Below are 18,922 nucleotides of genomic sequence, written 5' to 3' on the forward strand. Positions count from 1 at the left end.
TGAGATGGTTCAGAGGGCAGATGTGGTGTGTGTAGTAAATTTAGGCTTTCTTTCTTCTTTCTGTGTGTTTATGTGTGTGTGTGTGTGTGTGTGTGTGTGTGTGTGTGTGTGTGTGTGTGTGTGTGCCTGAATAATATTTTGTATATAACTTGGAAAATTAAAAGCAAAAAAAGCAACACTAATTAAAACCAAACAACAACTTCCAGTTAGTTTTCTGCTGGGTCTCTCCTACACTTATCTACACTGTAAAGACATGTCCAAGATTTACACGGTCACTACTAACGGGTGATGTAGTGATTTAATCTTAATCTACTTCCACAGCCTACTTCAGTTTCCATCAGCTTGTTCTAAAGTCCAGTCAGTTTGCAGATTCAAAGTGTGTGTGTCTGTCTACAGTACCTGCTGTGTTGGCTGGTGACGGCACTGTGTAGTTCTTCTCTTCCTCTATAAACTGGAGGGCAACTGTACAGAAGTTGCTTTCGTACTGGACCACCAGGTGACTCAGTGCTACGACCAGCTCCTGTCAAATACACGCAGACACATTTAAAACAGTGATCACTCAGTTCCTGTGGTTTTTTTCAAACTTTTTTCCAAGCCAACTGGGATTTTTCCAGGTATAAAGTGACAACGGATCCATAATCCATACACTGTTTTATCTCTCCTTGGTGATCTTGCTCTTACCGGTATGATGAAATTAAAGTACAGACCCAGACAAGACAATATGTAAATGAATAACATTTTAACCACATTGCCTCCAGCTTTGTTTTGTACCCAGAGAAGTTGAGTTAGTTAAGAAGGCTGATAACACTCATGTCTGTACATTGAGTACAGAGCTGTAGACAGGAGGTGACATAAGCAGCACCTCTAAAACTCACTTAGTTGTATCTTGTTTGGTTAATTCACACACAAATGTAAAAATGACAAGTTGTGGTTTTACAGGGAGTCACAAACAACAGCTCTGTCCTTCCTGCCAGTCTTTATGCCAAACTAAGATAATCACTTCCTGGTTGCAGCTCTGCACTTGACACATAGACATGAGCTTTATCAGTGTTCTCATCCAACTCTCAGCAAGAAATAAATAAAATGGACTTATTTCCCAAAACTACACCTTCAAACTATGTTCTAAGAACTCCAGTACATCTCTGCTAGTGAATCGAATTGAATTAATTAATACCAAGTCTTTCTGCTGCATTTGATTATCTGGATCACACCAGCATATTACTGGTTTTTGCTGGTCTGCAGTGGTGCAGTCCTCAATTCACAGCAAGGAAAGCGCATTCCTTACCACTGTGTTCAGTAGTAATACTTTCTAGTTGCATATAATAACACCAGAAGCTGTAAGTGTTTTGTGAGTGGGTGTTGCAGTGACCTTGCGGACCACAGGGCTGCCATCATTGATGAGCTGGGCCAGCATCATGGCCACATTATGGTCAATGGTGGTTGAGTGGTCCGTCCTCTCAGCAGAATTTCCCACAAAAGTCCCCAGAGCGAAGACAGCTGCACACCTCACCTGCAGCGACACAGACAGTAACGCTTTCATCTTACACTCCTCTTACTTCAATACAGCTGTTAAACACAAAACATGAGGTTAAAACTTCCTGAGACGGCGGGATATCTTTTTCACTCCAATCTCCCTTCATCTCCCTTCAGCACAATCTTTTTCAATTGTCAGAAATCAGTTTGTAGCCATCTAGCATGAAAGCCTAATATTTGCTTGCCAGACTGATTCAGTGGATGACAATTTTAGAGATAATTATGGTTCAATTTTCTCTCAGAGTATCAGTATGAAATGCAGGGGGAGATTATCGGTGCTATGTGTCCTGGTGAGCTGCTTTTTGTCTTCATTGGATGTTTAATCCATATTTGCCATCGCACAGACGAAGTTTTCCATGAGGCATTGGATTCACAAAAGGAACCAAATTACAGCACGAGAATGAATATTTAGTTGTGTTGTTTGTTGTGGCGACAGAAAAACATTTTGCAGACATCAGGATGCATCATCACAACCACCTTTTAATCTTTTGATGCAGCTTTAGTGCAGCAGAGAGCTGCTTTGATATAGTTTGCTCTGCTCTAATTAAAATGATCAGCTGAAACATTTCAGATGAACATGTTGTAATTTTCTTCCTAAAACCTGGAATAAAAGAAAGTTATAAAAGTACTGTGACTTGAGAGCTAATTAGATAACAAGAATGCAACACTGGAGAGCATCCTAATCTGCCATCACTCGGACACTTTACACTGTATATGCACTGGAATATAACACAGTGAGAATACCATGAGCACCTGTTCTAATACAGTTCAATACAGCAGCCCTTCATGTACACTCAGCCCTGCACGCAACAGACTTTGTCTAAAGTAGAAGTTTTTCTTCTACTCTTCTAGAACTTTTTTTGTGCAAAATTTCACCTTTGTAATTTTTGTCTTTCCACATATGCAAACTGAAACAATTGAACATTAGGACTTAACAAGCTATTTGTAGTTTCGCTATTGCCACATAGCTAAAGTTAGCACTACCAGTCTTGCCAAGAGCTGCAGCCATCATTGCATTTACAAGACAAGACGTTATAATACTTCCTCTGAGTAGCGCTTCTTCCTCATGGCAGACTGGACAGTGACTCTGTATCGGAAAGTGACGAGACAGTCCGACCTGGCAGAGCTAGCTGTTTAGCATGCTAACTTCGGAGTGATAAAGAAAGAAATGATAGAAACACAAGCAAAACAGGAGGGTTTGTGCACGTGCAGAGACACACACACACACACACACACACACACACACACACACACACACACACACACACACACACACACACACACACACACACACACACACACACACACACACACACACACAGAGGTACTACAGCATCTGAGCTGTCTCAATCTAGCACCGGAGGAGAACTTTAAAATGTAGTCATTTAACTGTAAATGTGCTGTTTCCATTGCACCGTTTGAAGCAGTCAATTATGATCAGCCTGTCAGAGTCTCCTGTGACCTTGAATAACACTGAAAATTCTGAATGCAAAGTAAATGAACAACCTGGAAAAACAGCTGAAAAAAAAACACAAACGTGTGTTTGTTTGTGCGGGCGCAGACAGATGTGTCTGCAGACCTCAGTTTCAACTCTATGGTCAAAGCAGCTGTCTGTCCAAGGGAAGGAGGAAGTTACTGGTACAAACAGATGTTCCTTGTGTGTGCATGTGTATATTACTGAATGCAAATTTGTGGTGTGTGTGAATGGGGGCACCAAGTGTCTGGGTGAACTTCAGGGCAAACTCTGCCTCGCTGTCCCTCTGGTCGGCACACGGCCCAGTCAGATGCTGACCATCACAGCACAGCGGGTCCAAACTGTTTGGATCGGCTCTGTGTGTCTCTGTGTGTATCTTATCTTCCACAAAACTGGCTCTTGTTAGTTGGAGTAGTGCCACAGGATATCAGTACACCAGAGGAGTCCTACAAAATGTTCCGTTGTTTTCAGTGTATTTTTGCTCTGGTTTGCAATACCACATTTTGCTCTGTATTCAGTAAGGTGTGTGTTCTAGTGGTACTGGTTAAGACCCACAGCTGTCGAAAAAGACTTATAAATCTATTACTTGTTACTGTTTATGATACATATAAAAACTGCAGCTTTATAAAATATGCATGTTGACGGAACAGAAATCTAAGGTCAACATTTTAAGATCTGGTGATGCCAGTTAACATTGAATACTACAAAATACTAAAACATAAAAGTGACTGTAATCTAGTAGAAAAATACTTACTTACATATGCCCCAAAAATTCATAAATTCTGGATTAAGATTCACTGTTATGTTATGTAATGTTATGTTATGTTATCAACATGCAGTTGAACTTGACTGTAAGATGTTTTCTGCCATCAATGTAGGACTGAACCCAGACACCAACAACAACTGGACAACACCTGCAGGGCCTCCTCCTCAGCACTGGGTGACAGAGTTAGTTAGCTGCATTGGGATATAGGATGTATAACAGAAATATTTCCTTGAGTGGAGTATGTATATTTCTTTTAAAGAAATCTGCTTCTTTTTGAAGCGAAGGCTAATCCTTGAACCAACTAAAGAAAATGAAAATAAAACATAAAGATATTTTTTATTACCTGCGACAGCCATGCAATCTACTTTTCTCTCGTCAGCTCTAGCTGCAAAAAGGACTGAACATCTCCACAAAAGGATATATATAAGTTACCTTGAAACAAACAGCAAAATCTAATGCAAATGATGCCTGACAAGCTTACTTATTACAAATAATCTAAATGTGATTTAAGCACTTGTAAAGATATCATGGCTTCTTAATTTGCCCCTGCTGTAAGGGTCAAACATCCCTGCTGACTTTTTAAATGTATCAGGACTCTGGTATTAACCTCTCACCTCAGGGATGGGGTCCGACAACAGGGTGTACAGCTTCTCGTGGGCGCTGTCTCGGACTCCACACCAGCGAGCTGGGTCGAAGTTCTGCCAGATCCGGCCCAGGCAAATGGCCACCCATTGGCGGAGCAAGGGATGAGGGTCTGACAGCTGCTCTAGGCAGTTGGCTATTAGGTTGCCCTGGAGACAGGCCTCCTGGTTGGAGGAGAGGAGGGTGAGGGAAGGAGAATTGAGTGCTGCAGAATAACGAGTGTGAGAGATGTTACGTTATTCAAATGTGTCCATAGTGTTATTGGTTTTAAAAAGGGGGGAATACCTGTGGAGAACATTCAGGAAATATAAGAAGATTTTAAGGACTGTAAGTTATGAAGTAATAACAATGAAAAGGCCGTTTGTCTTAGACATAATTTCCCTTGAGTCACTAACTTTTACAAACGCTCACAGACTCTGCTCTGTTGTCCTTGTAGAGCAGTCCTGGACAAATTGTGCTAGCCAACAATGACCTAGCAGTTTTTAATATTTCATAAAAGGACGATATCAGCATCATATATCAGTCCAACCCTCCTGAGCAGCATCAAGGCATCAGGCTGGGAGCAGACTTGTAACTCATTACCCAGCTAATCACCACTAACCTGTAACCTCACTCTGTGTGATGTACAGAAAGATTATGAGGCTCTGCAGCAGTACAACTTATTCCCTTGAACCTCTTCAGTCTTCCTAAAATCTTTTTTGTGAACAAAAGGTAACTGGTCCATCAAGGTTTGCGTCAGTGCGAAGGAAAAGCTGGAATGCTTTATTCAAAATCCTTTTAAACTTTCTTTTTGATTTTTTTTTTATTTGTGCAGTGCATTAACAACTTCTCTCCTCTCTTGTTCCCAGATGCCTTTGTCTTTCTTCTTTTCATGAAGTGACACAAGTTCACTCTTTACTTGACTGTAACGGATGTTAAACTTTGGGAAAAGTAAGAAAACGGGCCTGTCCAACATTATGACATCAAGTACAGTCACTAATAAAGGCCTTGTTTGAAATTATCTTTACTACAAAGGCTCACATGGTAGAGTCAACATAATGTACATTCCTGGCTTCAAATCTCATGCGATCCAGTGCAACTGCTCTGTCACATATTTTACCTTTACCAAACCTTTAACGGTCAGTTTTTGTTAAAACTTACAACAAATACAACTAAATGTTTATTACCAAGGTCGCAGTTAGTGATGGAGTTGAACTGTACAGCATTATAAGTAAATGTGCTTCGAATATTCTCCCTTCATGTTTGTAAATGGGGCAAAAAGAAATAGTAGATACAGCTCAACATAATGCAGTGCAGCAGAATGCCCCCACAGCGTAACACAGCCACCGGATCCCCTCACTGCAGGGGTCAAGCATTCAGGCCTGTGCCGTTCTCTTAGCGTACACCACACATGCACTCGGCCACTTATTGAGAACATGGTAAAGGATGACTCATCTGATCATATCACTTTTTCCACACCTCTGTAGACCAGTGTGGACAGTGTTCACACCACTGAACTCTCACATATGCATTCATCTTTGTAAAGAGGGGTTTATTCACTGAAACCTACTATAATAGGAGACACAGTCTGATTATGTCCTGCATTGACATTCTCAGTCACCCGAGGAAGAGCTTCTGTTTCTCCTTACGTATCGCGCTAATGCCCAAACATCACACTCATCAAATGTGTGCTGTCGACCACAATCTTTGTTACTGAAGCTCCTGCCATCCTTGCCCCAGCAATGAACCCTCTTTCAAAGTCACTTAGATCTTTTACTCTTGCCATCTTGATACATAATCATATTTAACTGGGCCTGTTCTGCATTTTTATTCCTGCCACAGAGCATGACTGGATGTTAACTGCTTAATTGTACCATGCAGTGCACCTGTGTGGAAGCATCTGCATTTGTTGTGTTTCTCGCTCATTGAAAATGTTTCCTTCCTCACCGTCTGTACAACCTCAATAATAAGCATAGAGTTAAATTAAAACCTGTCATTCATACACTGGACTTTATTATCTTTGTAAAGGTGGAATTTATGGCTGAGTTGTATGGGCTTCAACTAGGGTCAAAAAGATTTTCAGCATGTAAAGTGATGTTCACAGATAATTCTAGAGTTTGTAGTTGAAAATGAACCTTTGTAAACCTGTAAAATAAATCGCAGCCCAGGTGGGTTAAACTAGGCCCATATCTAAAATATTGATAAAGATTTAATGTGCTGTGTATGTATTGTATCTGCTTTGTGATTGGATTGTCCAATCAGATTCAGGTGTGAAAACAGGGTCAAAATCAGTTGTAACTGGAGCATCATACAAAGTGTGACTGTGTTTTACACACAGTTTTTTTTTGCTTTGTATCTGTAAACATATATTCACAGAAGCACTTCTTCTATTACAGTGTCTATGTATAACCTCACCACCAACATCAGATGTTCAGTTTTCATTCACAGTGCCTCTTTTTTTCTTTTTCCATTCCAAATCTTTTCTGCACGTGCACAAACTGAATATCTCATGAAGATTTATTCCACAGGTTTACAAACACTGATTTACTTTGGTAAGTATTGGTGATCAGTTTAGTACGAAATCTTGTTGACCCTAATTTAAGTTTTTGTATCGGATTGTATTATATTTTACAAGTAAATAAAGTGGCCAATGAATGTATATTTCAACAGCATGAATTCCGTCAGTACAACAGTAGCCATGTCATTCTCACCGCTCTGAGCTTCTCTTTTTAACAGATATAATATTAAATCACTTCTACTTTCTAGTTTTTCGGTTATTGAAAATTATAAAGTCACTTCTGTGTGACAACAACACGATGGTCACGCGCTGAGGTGTATCGACAACAATCAGCAGTGACACGTGGCCCCGTCTCTTCAGCCCCCTCTACGTTTCTCTACGCGCCTCAGATCGCTCTTGCATTGTTCACTTGGCTCTGATCGCTGCTCCCGGCTGAACCCTGAGAACTGGAATATTAAGACGCCAGTGTTCGGTGACGTGTTTGTAACAGCGATACAGCAGTAATGAGCACTGTTGTTGAAAGTAAGAGGGATAAATAATGGAGATGTGGAGCAGGCAGAGTCTCTCTCTGTAATGTTGGGTATCATCTATTATTTACAGGCCTGTGAGAGAGGCAGACGCATTAAGTACACAGTGGTATAGAAGAAGAATGGGTGTTTCTGAGCTTGGGAGCACATATAGCTTTTCTGATTTGTTAAATTTATACAATGTCAAGAGAGAGAAGTACTGTAAGCTGGTGAAGAAAGAAATGAATGAGTCAAATAACATTCCCAACTAGATTGAAAAATAACTGCAGAAAGCAGGATTGTGGAAGCGAAAAGGAGTGATGGTGGAATATTTCTTTGTGGAATAGTGTGTCAAGAAGTGTGTGTGAGTGTGTGTGCACTCCATGAAATGACAAGCTACATCATCCCAACATCACACCCTTGGACATTTGATCAGCGTCAGACACAAAAGGCTTCTGGGATTGAACACCGGAGGCCAGGAGCAGACCGAAGTGACACTTGTGGTGATAAAGTGTCACCAAGGAGGTGGCTGGGACGGAGACGGAGATTATAGAGGGGACTGTTAGTGACAAAAATGTCACATAACCAATATCTCCCGGAAATACACAATGGACGATAGAGTCATCTCTCAAAGTGACACTTGGCCCTGAAAGAACCCGCCTTGGTTCTGGTGAGGGAAGTAAATGAATAATTTGGTACATTCTCCCTTTGGGCTTCTAGCAAGCATACAGACAGCAGTGTGAAAACACACACATATACAAATATGCTCATACACACACTCTCGTACCTGTCCTGTGTTGTAGCTGTTGACTATAACCGCCAATATGAAGACAGCCATTGTTCGATGCTCAGCCTGAAACAGAGAAAGGTGAGGTTGAGACAGAGATGCACTTCCTCCTACAATGTAAAGCATTCACTGAAATAAGGAACGTTTACTTTAACCACTTTAGTTCTGTAATCCAAACTTCAATTAACTAAATGATGTTTCAAAATTAAAATACTCCTAGGAGAAGAGGACAGGGAAGATTTTGCTGCCCAATATACTATATATATATATATATATATATATATATATATATATATATATGCCCTTTGTCACTATATATATATATATATATATATATATATATATATTCAATCCCACCAACACGTATTCCGTAAAGGAAACAGAGCCAAGAGACCTGGGGATGGATGATCTAATCTCTGGGGCAGAAGTCGCCGACGTAGTGAAACAACTGCGCGGTGGCAGAGCCCCGGGGGTTGATGAGATCCGCCCTGGGTATCTCAAGGCTCTGGATGTTGTAGGGCTGTCTTGGTTGACACGCCTCTGCAACATTGCGTGGACATCGGGGGCAGTGCCTTTGGAGTGGCAAACCGGGGTGGTGGTCCCCATCTTTAAGAAGGGAGACCAGAGGGTGTGTTCCAACTACCGTGGAATCACACTCCTCAGCCTCCCTGGTAAGGTCTATGCCAGGGTACTGGAAAAGAGGGTCCGATCGATAGTTGAACCTCAGATCGAGGAGGAGCAATGTGGTTTTCGTCCTGGGCGTGGAACTGTGGACCAGCTCTTTACCCTCGCTAGGGTGCTGGAAGGAGCATGGGAGTTTGCCAATCCAGTCCACATGTGTTTTGTGGATTTGGAGAAGGCTTACGACCGTGTTCCCAGGGGCACCCTGTGGGGGGCACTCCGGGAGTATGGGGTGGATGGCCCCTTGTTAGTGGCCATTAAATCCCTGTACCAAAGGAGTGTGAGTCTGGTTCGCGTAGTCGGCAGTAAGTCGGACCTGTTCCCGGTGAGGGTTGGACTCCGCCAGGGCTGCCCTTTGTCACCGGTTCTGTTCATAACTTTTATGGACAGAATTTCTAGGCGCAGCCGGGTGGTGGACGGGTTTGGTTTCGGTGGTGGGAGGATCTCGTCTCTGCTTTTTGCGGATGATGTGGTCCTCCTAGCTTCATCGAGCGCCACCCTTCAGCTCTCGCTTGGGCGGTTCGCGGCCGAGTGTGAAACGGCTGGGATAAAAATCAGCACCTCCAAGTCTGAGGCCATGGTTCTCAGCTGGAAACGGGTGGATTGCCCGCTTCAGGTCGGGGGGGAGGCTTTGCCTCAGGTGGAGGAGTTTAAGTATCTCGGGATCTTGTTCACGAGTGAGGGTAGGATGGAGCGGGAGATCGACAGGCGGATTGGGGCGGCGTCAGCAGTGATGCGGACGCTGAATCGGTCCGTTGTGGGGAAGAGGGAGCTAAGCCGGAAGGCGAAGCTCTCAATTTTCCGGTTGATCTACGTTCCGATCCTCACCTATGGTCATGAGCTTTGGGTAATGACCGAAAGAACGAGATCGCGACTGGACCTCTCTGTTGAGGCTGCTGCCCCCGCGACCCGGATCCGGATAAGCGGGAGACGACGAGACGAGACGAGATATTTATATACTGTATATATATCAACAGGCCACAACCTGACACCTAAACACACACACGCATTCACGCACTCACACACATGCACACACATGCACAGTTCTTCAAACTGTCATGCCAATAAAGCACCTTTGAATTTGAAAGGAACTTTGAGATCTCATTTGATGTAACACTTCTTTCTGAAATGTTTCTGTTGAACTCTTCAACTCATGTCAGTAAAGTGACAAGTTAAAGATCAAAATCAAAGAGAAAGACAGTGATATGTACCATTATATTCTGTTCAAGAAAAATCCTATGAGTCATTTTCTTCACAAATGTGTTGACATGATTGGTCAATACTCACTGGCATGTAATTGTCGGCCAAAACTGACAGGAAGTACTTGTGTCCGTTGTCTTTTACCAGGTCAGCTTGACATGACTGCAGAGACAGAGGGAGAGGGGGAGAGGGGGAGAGAGAGAGAGAGAGGAAGAGAAGTGTGCACTTTACTGCAGATGTTGCTTAAGTTTACTTTCCACTCATACAGCAGTTCTGTCATAGAGAGTAGTTGGACATTTCACCCTTGGTAGCTCCTACATACTGTTGATTGTTTGTATTGAAAAATTTCTATGTAGGTGTAATTTTCAACAATTTCGTTATTGTAAAAAATACCATGACTTTATACTTTACGTGACTCACAAAGCAGATTACTTTGAGGCACTTACTGCATTAGGCTTTGGTGTTTATTCATATTTTTAGTCAAGCTGACAGTTAAGCTAACTGCTCTAGATCAAAGTCACTGTCTGATTGAAACATTTACAAAAAGTGTGTGGGAGTGTGCAGTTTTCTTTTATGAAAAATAAAATCAAGGCAAAAGGAGTCATTTGAAATGTATGACTGGCAGTCTTTCTCAATAATGAACAAATATTTCATCATAGCAAACTAAAAACAACTAAAGCAGCTTTATCAATTTCAGATTTGATTTACATTTACTGAAAGCATCCAAACACAAAAATATACCATATTGTATGCTTGAACAGAGCTGCTTTTTCTCATTGTAAAATCATTGGTACAAAAAATTAGGCCCCTGACATAACTGTGCAGACATTCATTAACAGTCTTTCTTTAATCTTTCTTAATTTCAACCCCCTAAAGCAGACATGTCCTTTATTCATCCCTTGTGTAAGTCATTACAAAGCAGACAGAATTCATATAATGAGATTAAAGGACCAGTGTGTGGCGTTTAGGGGGATCTACTGGCAGAAATGGATGCATGAATGCATAATTATGTTTTTATTAGTGTATAAACACCTGAAAATAAGATGCATTGTGTTATCTTAGAATGAGCTCTTTATATCTAAATAGGGAGTGGGTCCTCTTCCATGAAACCCACCATGTTGCACCGCCATGTTTCTACGGTAGCCCACAATGGACAAACCAAACATTGGCTCTAGTGAGGCCTTTCATGTTTTAACATTACCTATAGGCTACCGTAAGGGTCTCCTTTCGGGTGGGGGGAGGGGTATTCAGTTGATAACAATCTGCAGCCTCACTGCTAGATGCCACTAAATCTTACATACGGCACCTTTAAACCTCTGATGTAAAAACACTGATAAAATTTCAAGACAGCGAGGGTTTAGAAGGGATGAGGCAGAAAGACTTTAATGTGTATGAGTGTTTTACGTGACTTACACTGTCCACAGCCAGGATCTTAGCCCAGATGAAAACCAGCAGCGGCCGCAGCTCTCTGGCTGAGCTCTGGAGCAGCTTTAACACGTAGGGGAAGATCCCTACAGACAGGGCCTGGAAATGCAAGCAAAAACGCACAAACACACACAACAATGGTGTTTAAAAAAACCCTATTGATATTGCAGTTGTGTGCCAGGCCCTGCTGCTGAATGTGATTGTCCAAGTCCGACCGACCAGACACACCTGTGGCCTGAACTGTAAACATGTACACGAGATGAGCAGAGATAGTTAAAGACAATGGTCTGACTTCTGACTTAAGCTCAAATGTCTGTGCTCAGTTTCAGCTTTGCCAATAAGAGGAGTTTGCCCGTTGGAGCATACAGTATAGTATGCTACTAACTATGACTGTAAGCCATAGTCAAATCAAATAAACTACACAATATATTAAGAAAAATATTACTTAATGTCTTCAAAATAATAAAAAGAAATAGCTTAATTAGTTAGCTTCAACAGAGTGTTTCATGTAGATATAGCACTTCACTATCTGTTTACAAAGCAATGTATTTTGTGTTCAGCTGAGTTGGGTCCAGTAGCGGCAGCTAGCTAACTGAGAGTGACCTGTCAGTTATGGTAAACACGCTACAAAATTAACAGTGTTTTTTCTAAGCCTTAAGAAATAGTTCAACATTTTAAGGATTACTCTGTTTCAAGTTCTTTCTGAAATTTAAGTGAGATAATTGATACCACTTCAAGTCTGTCCACTAAACATGGAGCTGCATCGAGGATGTAATAAGCTTAGCTAAGCTTAGCACAAGAGGGAAACTGCTAGCCTGGCTCTCTAAAAAATGCACCTAGATTCACAGCTGAAGTTCACACTTATTAAAACACTCTTTCTTTAATCTCTACAATGTGTTCATTTTAGTTTTCAACTAACCAATGTCTCCTGGAAATACGCAAGTTACTGTTAAGCTTACTATGTCTCCAGCTTCAAACATTTCCAAACTGCCACCATAAGAAGACAGAAGAATTAGTATATTTTGAAACACCAGCTTCTTTAACAATGCACTTTGTGGCTATTTATTTTTTAAAAACAACCCATATTAAAGGGTCAGTATACCAAAATTACAAAAAGATATATTTTCTCATTTACCTGGTAGCTAGCCATGCAGACACTGTGCATTTGATGTGCCAAGATTTTGAGATAGCTGCCTTTGAAACTCCCCTATCGCAATACAGCAGATTATATCAAAATATCAGACAATAACGTTTTGTTCGTGCTCTTTAGATGTCATGCCCTGTGAGCTGTGTGTTCATTGAAAAATTACATCTGAAAAGGTCATCAGCCATGTGTCTTTCCTGTAAAAATGTCTCTGGATAATCCACACACTTGCTGACCGGTAGTTCCATTGAAAACTCTTCAGAGTGAAGTCTGTGGATCATCCAGAGTAACACAGATACTTTTTTTTTTGTCATTTTTTCATTGGTTCAGATTCATTTCACCTTCATTGTGTTGGGGTGTGGACAGAAATCTCAGTGATAGAGATCTCAAATCCTCAGCACATAAAACTACCAATGTTTGGTTAGACACCCTTTCATACCATCTGAAGGCTTCATGCTATTCTAAGGTTTAGAATTGATCTCTTTTTAATCGAAACCCATCATCATCAGCACAGTAAATGTAGAGCTCAACGCACCAGACTGACCGCCCAGGGTCCGAGGTCCAGAAACCGTCCAAGCAGATCTAGAGCCCGAAGCCGATGCACTTGACTAAGGAGGACCTGAAAGAGAGCAGAGGTCGTAGGTCAGCTCTGCTGCGTCTGAATCAAGAGGAAGTCCGAGATTAAAGAAAGAGGAGGAAGAGGAAGGACAGCAGGAGAAACTGCAGCGAGGAGTGAGGAGGTGGAGTGAAACAGGTGGCTCTCCCACCACTACTACTGACACACTGGCATCCGGCTGAACTTGTTTACTCACACACACACAGACACACACATAAATATAGTGAGTGTGTATGTGCATGGATGTGTGGGTGATTGGGTGCGTCCTCTTGGCTGCCATTTCACTTGGCTTCTTAAGGAGATACTGTTTCAGGACAATACGTCAGTGTGTGTGTGTGTGTGTGTGTGTGTGTGTGTGTGTGCATCTTGGTTTTGGTTTACGTGTGTGTTCACGCAATATAACAGTGATGCTATGTGGGATCACGATGTAGCGGTTTTGGCCAAGGAGGACTATTTTAAGGATGCATATGCTATGTGCTAAAAATGTAAATGTGTGTGTGCGTGTGTGTCGTTTTAAGCAGCATTAAGCGCAGTGCAGCACAAAGCCTGTGTGAGGGCTGGACACTGCTACATCCCCATGTGACTGTCCCAGTGTGTGTGTGGGAACAAGCATATGGAGGCCCCCAGGTACACACACACACACACAGACAGGGACATTTCCTCCAACACATCATTTATAATTAGTGTCTTCCGTTACTTTAACCTGGTGAGCGTGACCACACCAACAGAAGGAGGCCGGGGAAGACCAGCCCAGGGTTACCTCCAGCTCCAAGGAAGAGCGTGTGAACATGGACCTGTGTGTGACGTAGGTGTGTGTTTGTGTGCGCGCTCTGTAGGAATAAGAAAAACCACCATGCCAGAATACGGAGGGAGCAAGAATGAGGATTTGACAAAGATGTCAGTTTCATTTACCACAGTCACACATACATAAGCTCATTTTATGCACATGATTCAAGTAACACATCAACATACATTTCATCGTAGCACGGATGAAAATAAAATCCCTGAGCAATGCTGTGATATTAAAATGCATGAGAATGTGTGTGCATATTTGTCTCTGTTTCTTATCTGTGTAACACCCTGACTCCAATCTCCTTTACTGCGATGAGTAAGCACTTCCTACGATCACGCTGTGTGCATGAGCTGTGAGACACACGTCGTCATGGTATTATATGATGCATATGCATGTCCTTAATCACTTTACTGACAAAGCCAAATGTGTGTGACTGTGAATGTGCAGCTGTTAACGTAACATCACAATTTAGGGATGTTGTAATCCCTATGCAAAATCTGTTAATCCTTTCTGGATGAAACGCCTGTTGTCAAGACAACGCCGCACTGTGTCTCTCCTTCCTGAGCTCTGTTGTCCTCCCTTTGCTCATTTCATTAAAGAGCATTATTGATGGATTACTCTCTGTTGCCCTTTTCTTGTCGCTCTTTGCGTCTTTCAAATGGAGCCAGATTATATTTTGGCATCAAATCGTAAATCCTCTAAGAACATGTTAGCCTAAGTTCAATCTTATACAACCGTGTACTTAAAAGGGTATAAAACCTGTTTATGTGTCCACATCATACATCAGAGGGCACGAATTACTTCCCATCATGGTGTAAAGCTGCATAATGTTGCTTAATCTTAAAGGCTACAGCTCCTTTACTTCTTCTCTTGCACTTCAACAGCACACACACACACACACACACATACAAGTGCTCCCCTAGCCGTGCGCCTTTTCCTCGGCTTTTAACGGGTCCCGACAGAACTGCTGTATGGACGGGCTGCAGCTCGCAGCGTGCTGAGTCAGCAGGAAATTACCATTCAACACGGACAGCGGCACACCACTACTCTGCTGTGGTATAAGACAACACCACAACTGTACGACCCCACGGGAGGGTGGTGGTGGGAGGACGAGGGAAAGGGAGGGAGGGCTGTAACTCAACAGCTGACGCACACTTACAAGGTTTTGGCAAGATTTCACCCCAATTAAAGCATCCCAAACAAGTTTAACACCACTTCAGGGAACACAGTAGACACTGTTCTTGTCACAGCCTTTGTTGCAGTGTTGTAAGGAAGAAAATTGGGCCGCAAATGCTGGGCTTAATTTGCAGGAATTATTTTGCAGCGCAAATCACACGTTTCTGTTGGCAGAGCTAAAGTGGTGCCCTGAAGGAAAGAGCGTCTTGTGTAAAGGTGGAGAACGCAGATAAATAAAGGGAGAGAGAAAGAAAAAAAGAGGAGCAGTGAGAGGTAGTGGTGTTAAAAGTATTGTTGTAATAAAATTCTATGCTAATGGTGGACTCTTGGCAGGTGATGTGTGTGTTTAATAAAGACACTCGTGGACCACTGAGTTTGCTCGTGCCTAATGAGAAGTGAAGCCATTCCTGTCTTCACCTGCCTGACAAAGTAATGGCACTTTGGTATTCAAACACAGGTCACAGTTATATAATTAATAATAATTCAGATGCATGATATTTGACTCCTGGTGCACGGGTGGAAGTGCTGGTGGAAATAATATCAAGGAAGAAGAATGTTGTTAGTTCTCTCACTGCTGCACCAGTGACGGATTTTAAACTCATTTATGTGGTTTAATAAATGACCATCATGAGTTCAAGAGACTCTCACCCCCACTTCTCACTAAGTAACCCAGATCCCCTCAAACATTTTCTCATCAATCCCATCATTTATTCTGCTTCCTGTTTCATGCAGATCAGACACAGTGTTAGAGCAAACATGATGTCTTTAAAGAGTTTTGTTGGATGGTCATACTGTAATAACAACAGCTGAGTAAGACTGATGATTAATGCAGTTTTATCTGGGTTATTTCTGCTCTTTTAGTATTTTTTTGTGCATTATTTTGGTAGCGCACAGTAGGTCTGCTATCAAAATAAATGAGAAGTGTGAGGGGAGGAGAGATGATTTGTAAAAAGCTTCCCTGGCTGGACAAAAGAGGTTCGCAGAGAGGGGGAAAAAATGAATTAAACTCACTTTTAAAGGTTGAGATTAAGAAGAATCAGGTCAGGACTGGATGAAACTGCTTCATTCACAGTATTTTGTGGTTTGTGGTATTTTGTGGTTTGTTACATGACAAATAATTCTAGGAGAAAGTTATTATAGTGCTCTTAAACACTATAAAGCATACATGTACTGTAGCCGCCATGTTAGAAGAGTTACTGAAATGCTTTTATGGTAAATTAATTGCACTTATATAGCGCCTTTCTAGTTCCCATTCGCTCACATATTCATAAAGAAACATACAGAAACATAGTGAAACTTGAAACATACAGCTCCTCCTGTACTGTGAAATATACAGTACAGTAATAACAGTGCTCCACTTTAAATCATACAGAGAACAAAGTGAGAACATTGGTGTGCGAGTGCGAAAACTGCTGTCCAGTGCAATTTCACGATGCAAAACATGAGACACTGAGAGAAGAAAGAAACAAACAGAAGATCTGTCTGCATCATATGTATCAGCTTATTCCACTATTCTCTTTTCTTTAAAGGTTTTTATTTCTTTATTTTACAGTCTGAAACTCTCTACACATCACTGTTCCAAAAGCCATCAGCACTGACTACCACTAAAAATGTTTTCACAGCTCATAATGAGTTATAATTATAATACTGAATAAGCTCAGCAAGACAGAGAAAGAGAGAGAAACATTTCGGAAAAAATATTTTTCAAACTTTAGGAGCCTGTCTGATTTTGAAAAGCTTCATGTTTTGTTTGTGGGAGCGAGAAACGCAGCAGGAGCAGCAGCTCAGTTTTTACCTGCCTTCTACCTTCCACCAGACAGTGACGGTGTTCTTATATAATCAGGCTTCATTAAAAGCTGCATAAAGCTGCTTTTTTTCTTCATCCGATTCTTTCCTTTACATGCTTTGGAAACATGAATGTATTTAGATGGCACAGTAAAAAAGCAAACTGACACAGAAGAAAAAAGAGAGCGTGTATCAAGGTGAGTGCTGTGTATGTTTGTGTGTGTGTGTGTGTGTGTGTGTGTGCGTGTGTTTGTGCTTTTGTACCTGCAGTACAATTGGGAGCTGCTCAGGAGGGTTCCTGTTCTCCACACCCATCGTCAACCACACCTGAAACGCCGTCAGCTGCTCCGCGAAGAAAGGACTGTGCTGTGGACATAAATCACACACAGTGTTTATCACCATTTTGAAGAAATGATTGTGCTTACTCATTCTTCCTCTCTCGCTCTCTCTCTCACACACAAACACACACACGCACAATGAGCCAGTCTGCAGTGACTAGCCTATCATTTCATAAAAGCCCTGACACAATGAGCTCAGAAGTGACACTGCACTGCAGTAACAACATAAATCCTGATCTATCATGATCACCTTCCCTCTCCTCTCTCTCTCTCTCTGCTGCCATGGCAGTTTGCCTGATTGATTAGTTGCTGGCCGCAGAGTTTTTGATCGCCTGGTGTTAATAATGCTGCAGGAATTACGACAGCGTTGTGCAGACTGTTGATGGATGTGGAGAGGGGAAATATCAACACTTCTCAGCTGGACAGCGAAATTAATTTGTGCATAATTAAAGCTTAATAACTCCACACACACACACTCACAAACTCAGTAGTACATGAACAAAAAAGCTGTATAGTTGGGTGAAGGTCTAGCTCGGAGGTTGAGCCTGTGTATTTACTACATCTTAAATCCTGGTATAATGTTGTATTTTGGAGTGGGAATGTGGGAATGTAGATCTCTGTAAAACCATGTTTCGTTTCCTTTATAGAGACGTGATACTTTATGATAGATAATGTTGTATTAGCATCTTTACTACAAAGAGTTCTGTGCGTTACAGATTTAGGAGAATATTAACTGTAAATGAAAATATGATTAAATCAGGACCAAGTTAAAGTCAAGACTTTTTAAAATTTAGAATAAAATTTAATATCTCTTTCAGATAAAAATATGAAAGTATGATGAAGTAATGTACACTGCTCAAAAAAAAAAAAAAAGGGAACACTTAATCATCACAGTAGAACACCAAGTCAGTTAAACTTCAGGGATATCAATCTGGCCATTTAGGAAGCACAAGTGTTTGTGAATCACCAATGACCTGTTTTGGTGCAAATGAAAGTGACAATAGGTGCAATGGAGAGGCAAAAGCAAGACAATCCCCAGAAAAGGAAAGGTTTTACATGTGGTTTACATCTCCTGATCCTTCCTCACTGATTCTTGTCTCGTTCTGTGTTTTGCTAGTGTCCTTGTCACTACTGGTAGCATGAGGCAGCACCTGCAGCCTGTCAGGTTGCACAGGTAGTCCAGCTCCTCCAGGATGGCACATCCATACCTGAGGTCGCAAGAAGGTTTGCTGTGTCTCCCAGCACAGTCTCAAGAGCATGGAGGAGATACCAGGAGACCGGCCGTTACAATAGGAGAGCTGGATAGGGCTGAAGAAGGGCATCAACCCAGCAGCAGGACCGCTACCTGCTCCTTTGTGCGAGTAGGAACAGGAGCACTGCCAGAGCCCTACAGCATGACCTCCAGCAGGCTCCTGGTGTGCATGTTTCTGACCAAACTGTCAGAAACAGACTCCATGAGGGTGGCATGAGGGTCCCACGTCCTCTAGTGGGACCTGTGCTCACAGCCCACACTGTGCAGATCGATTGGCATCGCCAGAGAACACCAGAACAGTGGCTCT

The 18,922-nt window shown here is 42.0% G+C and overlaps 1 protein-coding gene across 3 annotated transcripts in view; it reads right to left on the reverse strand.

Annotated features, from left to right (window-relative positions):
* Positions 1-18,922, reverse strand: part of rptor (regulatory associated protein of MTOR, complex 1) — a 183,136-nt gene that overhangs the window by 45,708 nt on the left and 118,506 nt on the right. For all 3 annotated transcript variants that reach the window (XM_056371167.1, XM_056371166.1, XM_056371165.1), the window contains exons 12-19: positions 17,290-17,391; positions 13,191-13,274; positions 11,500-11,610; positions 10,174-10,248; positions 8,206-8,271; positions 4,388-4,579; positions 1,370-1,510; positions 400-520 (exon numbers count right to left, since the gene is read on the reverse strand). In XM_056371167.1, coding sequence (XP_056227142.1) covers positions 400-520; positions 1,370-1,510; positions 4,388-4,579; positions 8,206-8,271; positions 10,174-10,248; positions 11,500-11,610; positions 13,191-13,274; positions 17,290-17,391 — 892 coding nt within the window. The remainder of the gene's footprint in view (positions 1-399; positions 521-1,369; positions 1,511-4,387; positions 4,580-8,205; positions 8,272-10,173; positions 10,249-11,499; positions 11,611-13,190; positions 13,275-17,289; positions 17,392-18,922) is intronic.

This window comes from Seriola aureovittata, chromosome 3, assembly GCF_021018895.1.
Source record: "Seriola aureovittata isolate HTS-2021-v1 ecotype China chromosome 3, ASM2101889v1, whole genome shotgun sequence".
NCBI lineage: Eukaryota > Metazoa > Chordata > Actinopteri > Carangiformes > Carangidae > Seriola > Seriola aureovittata.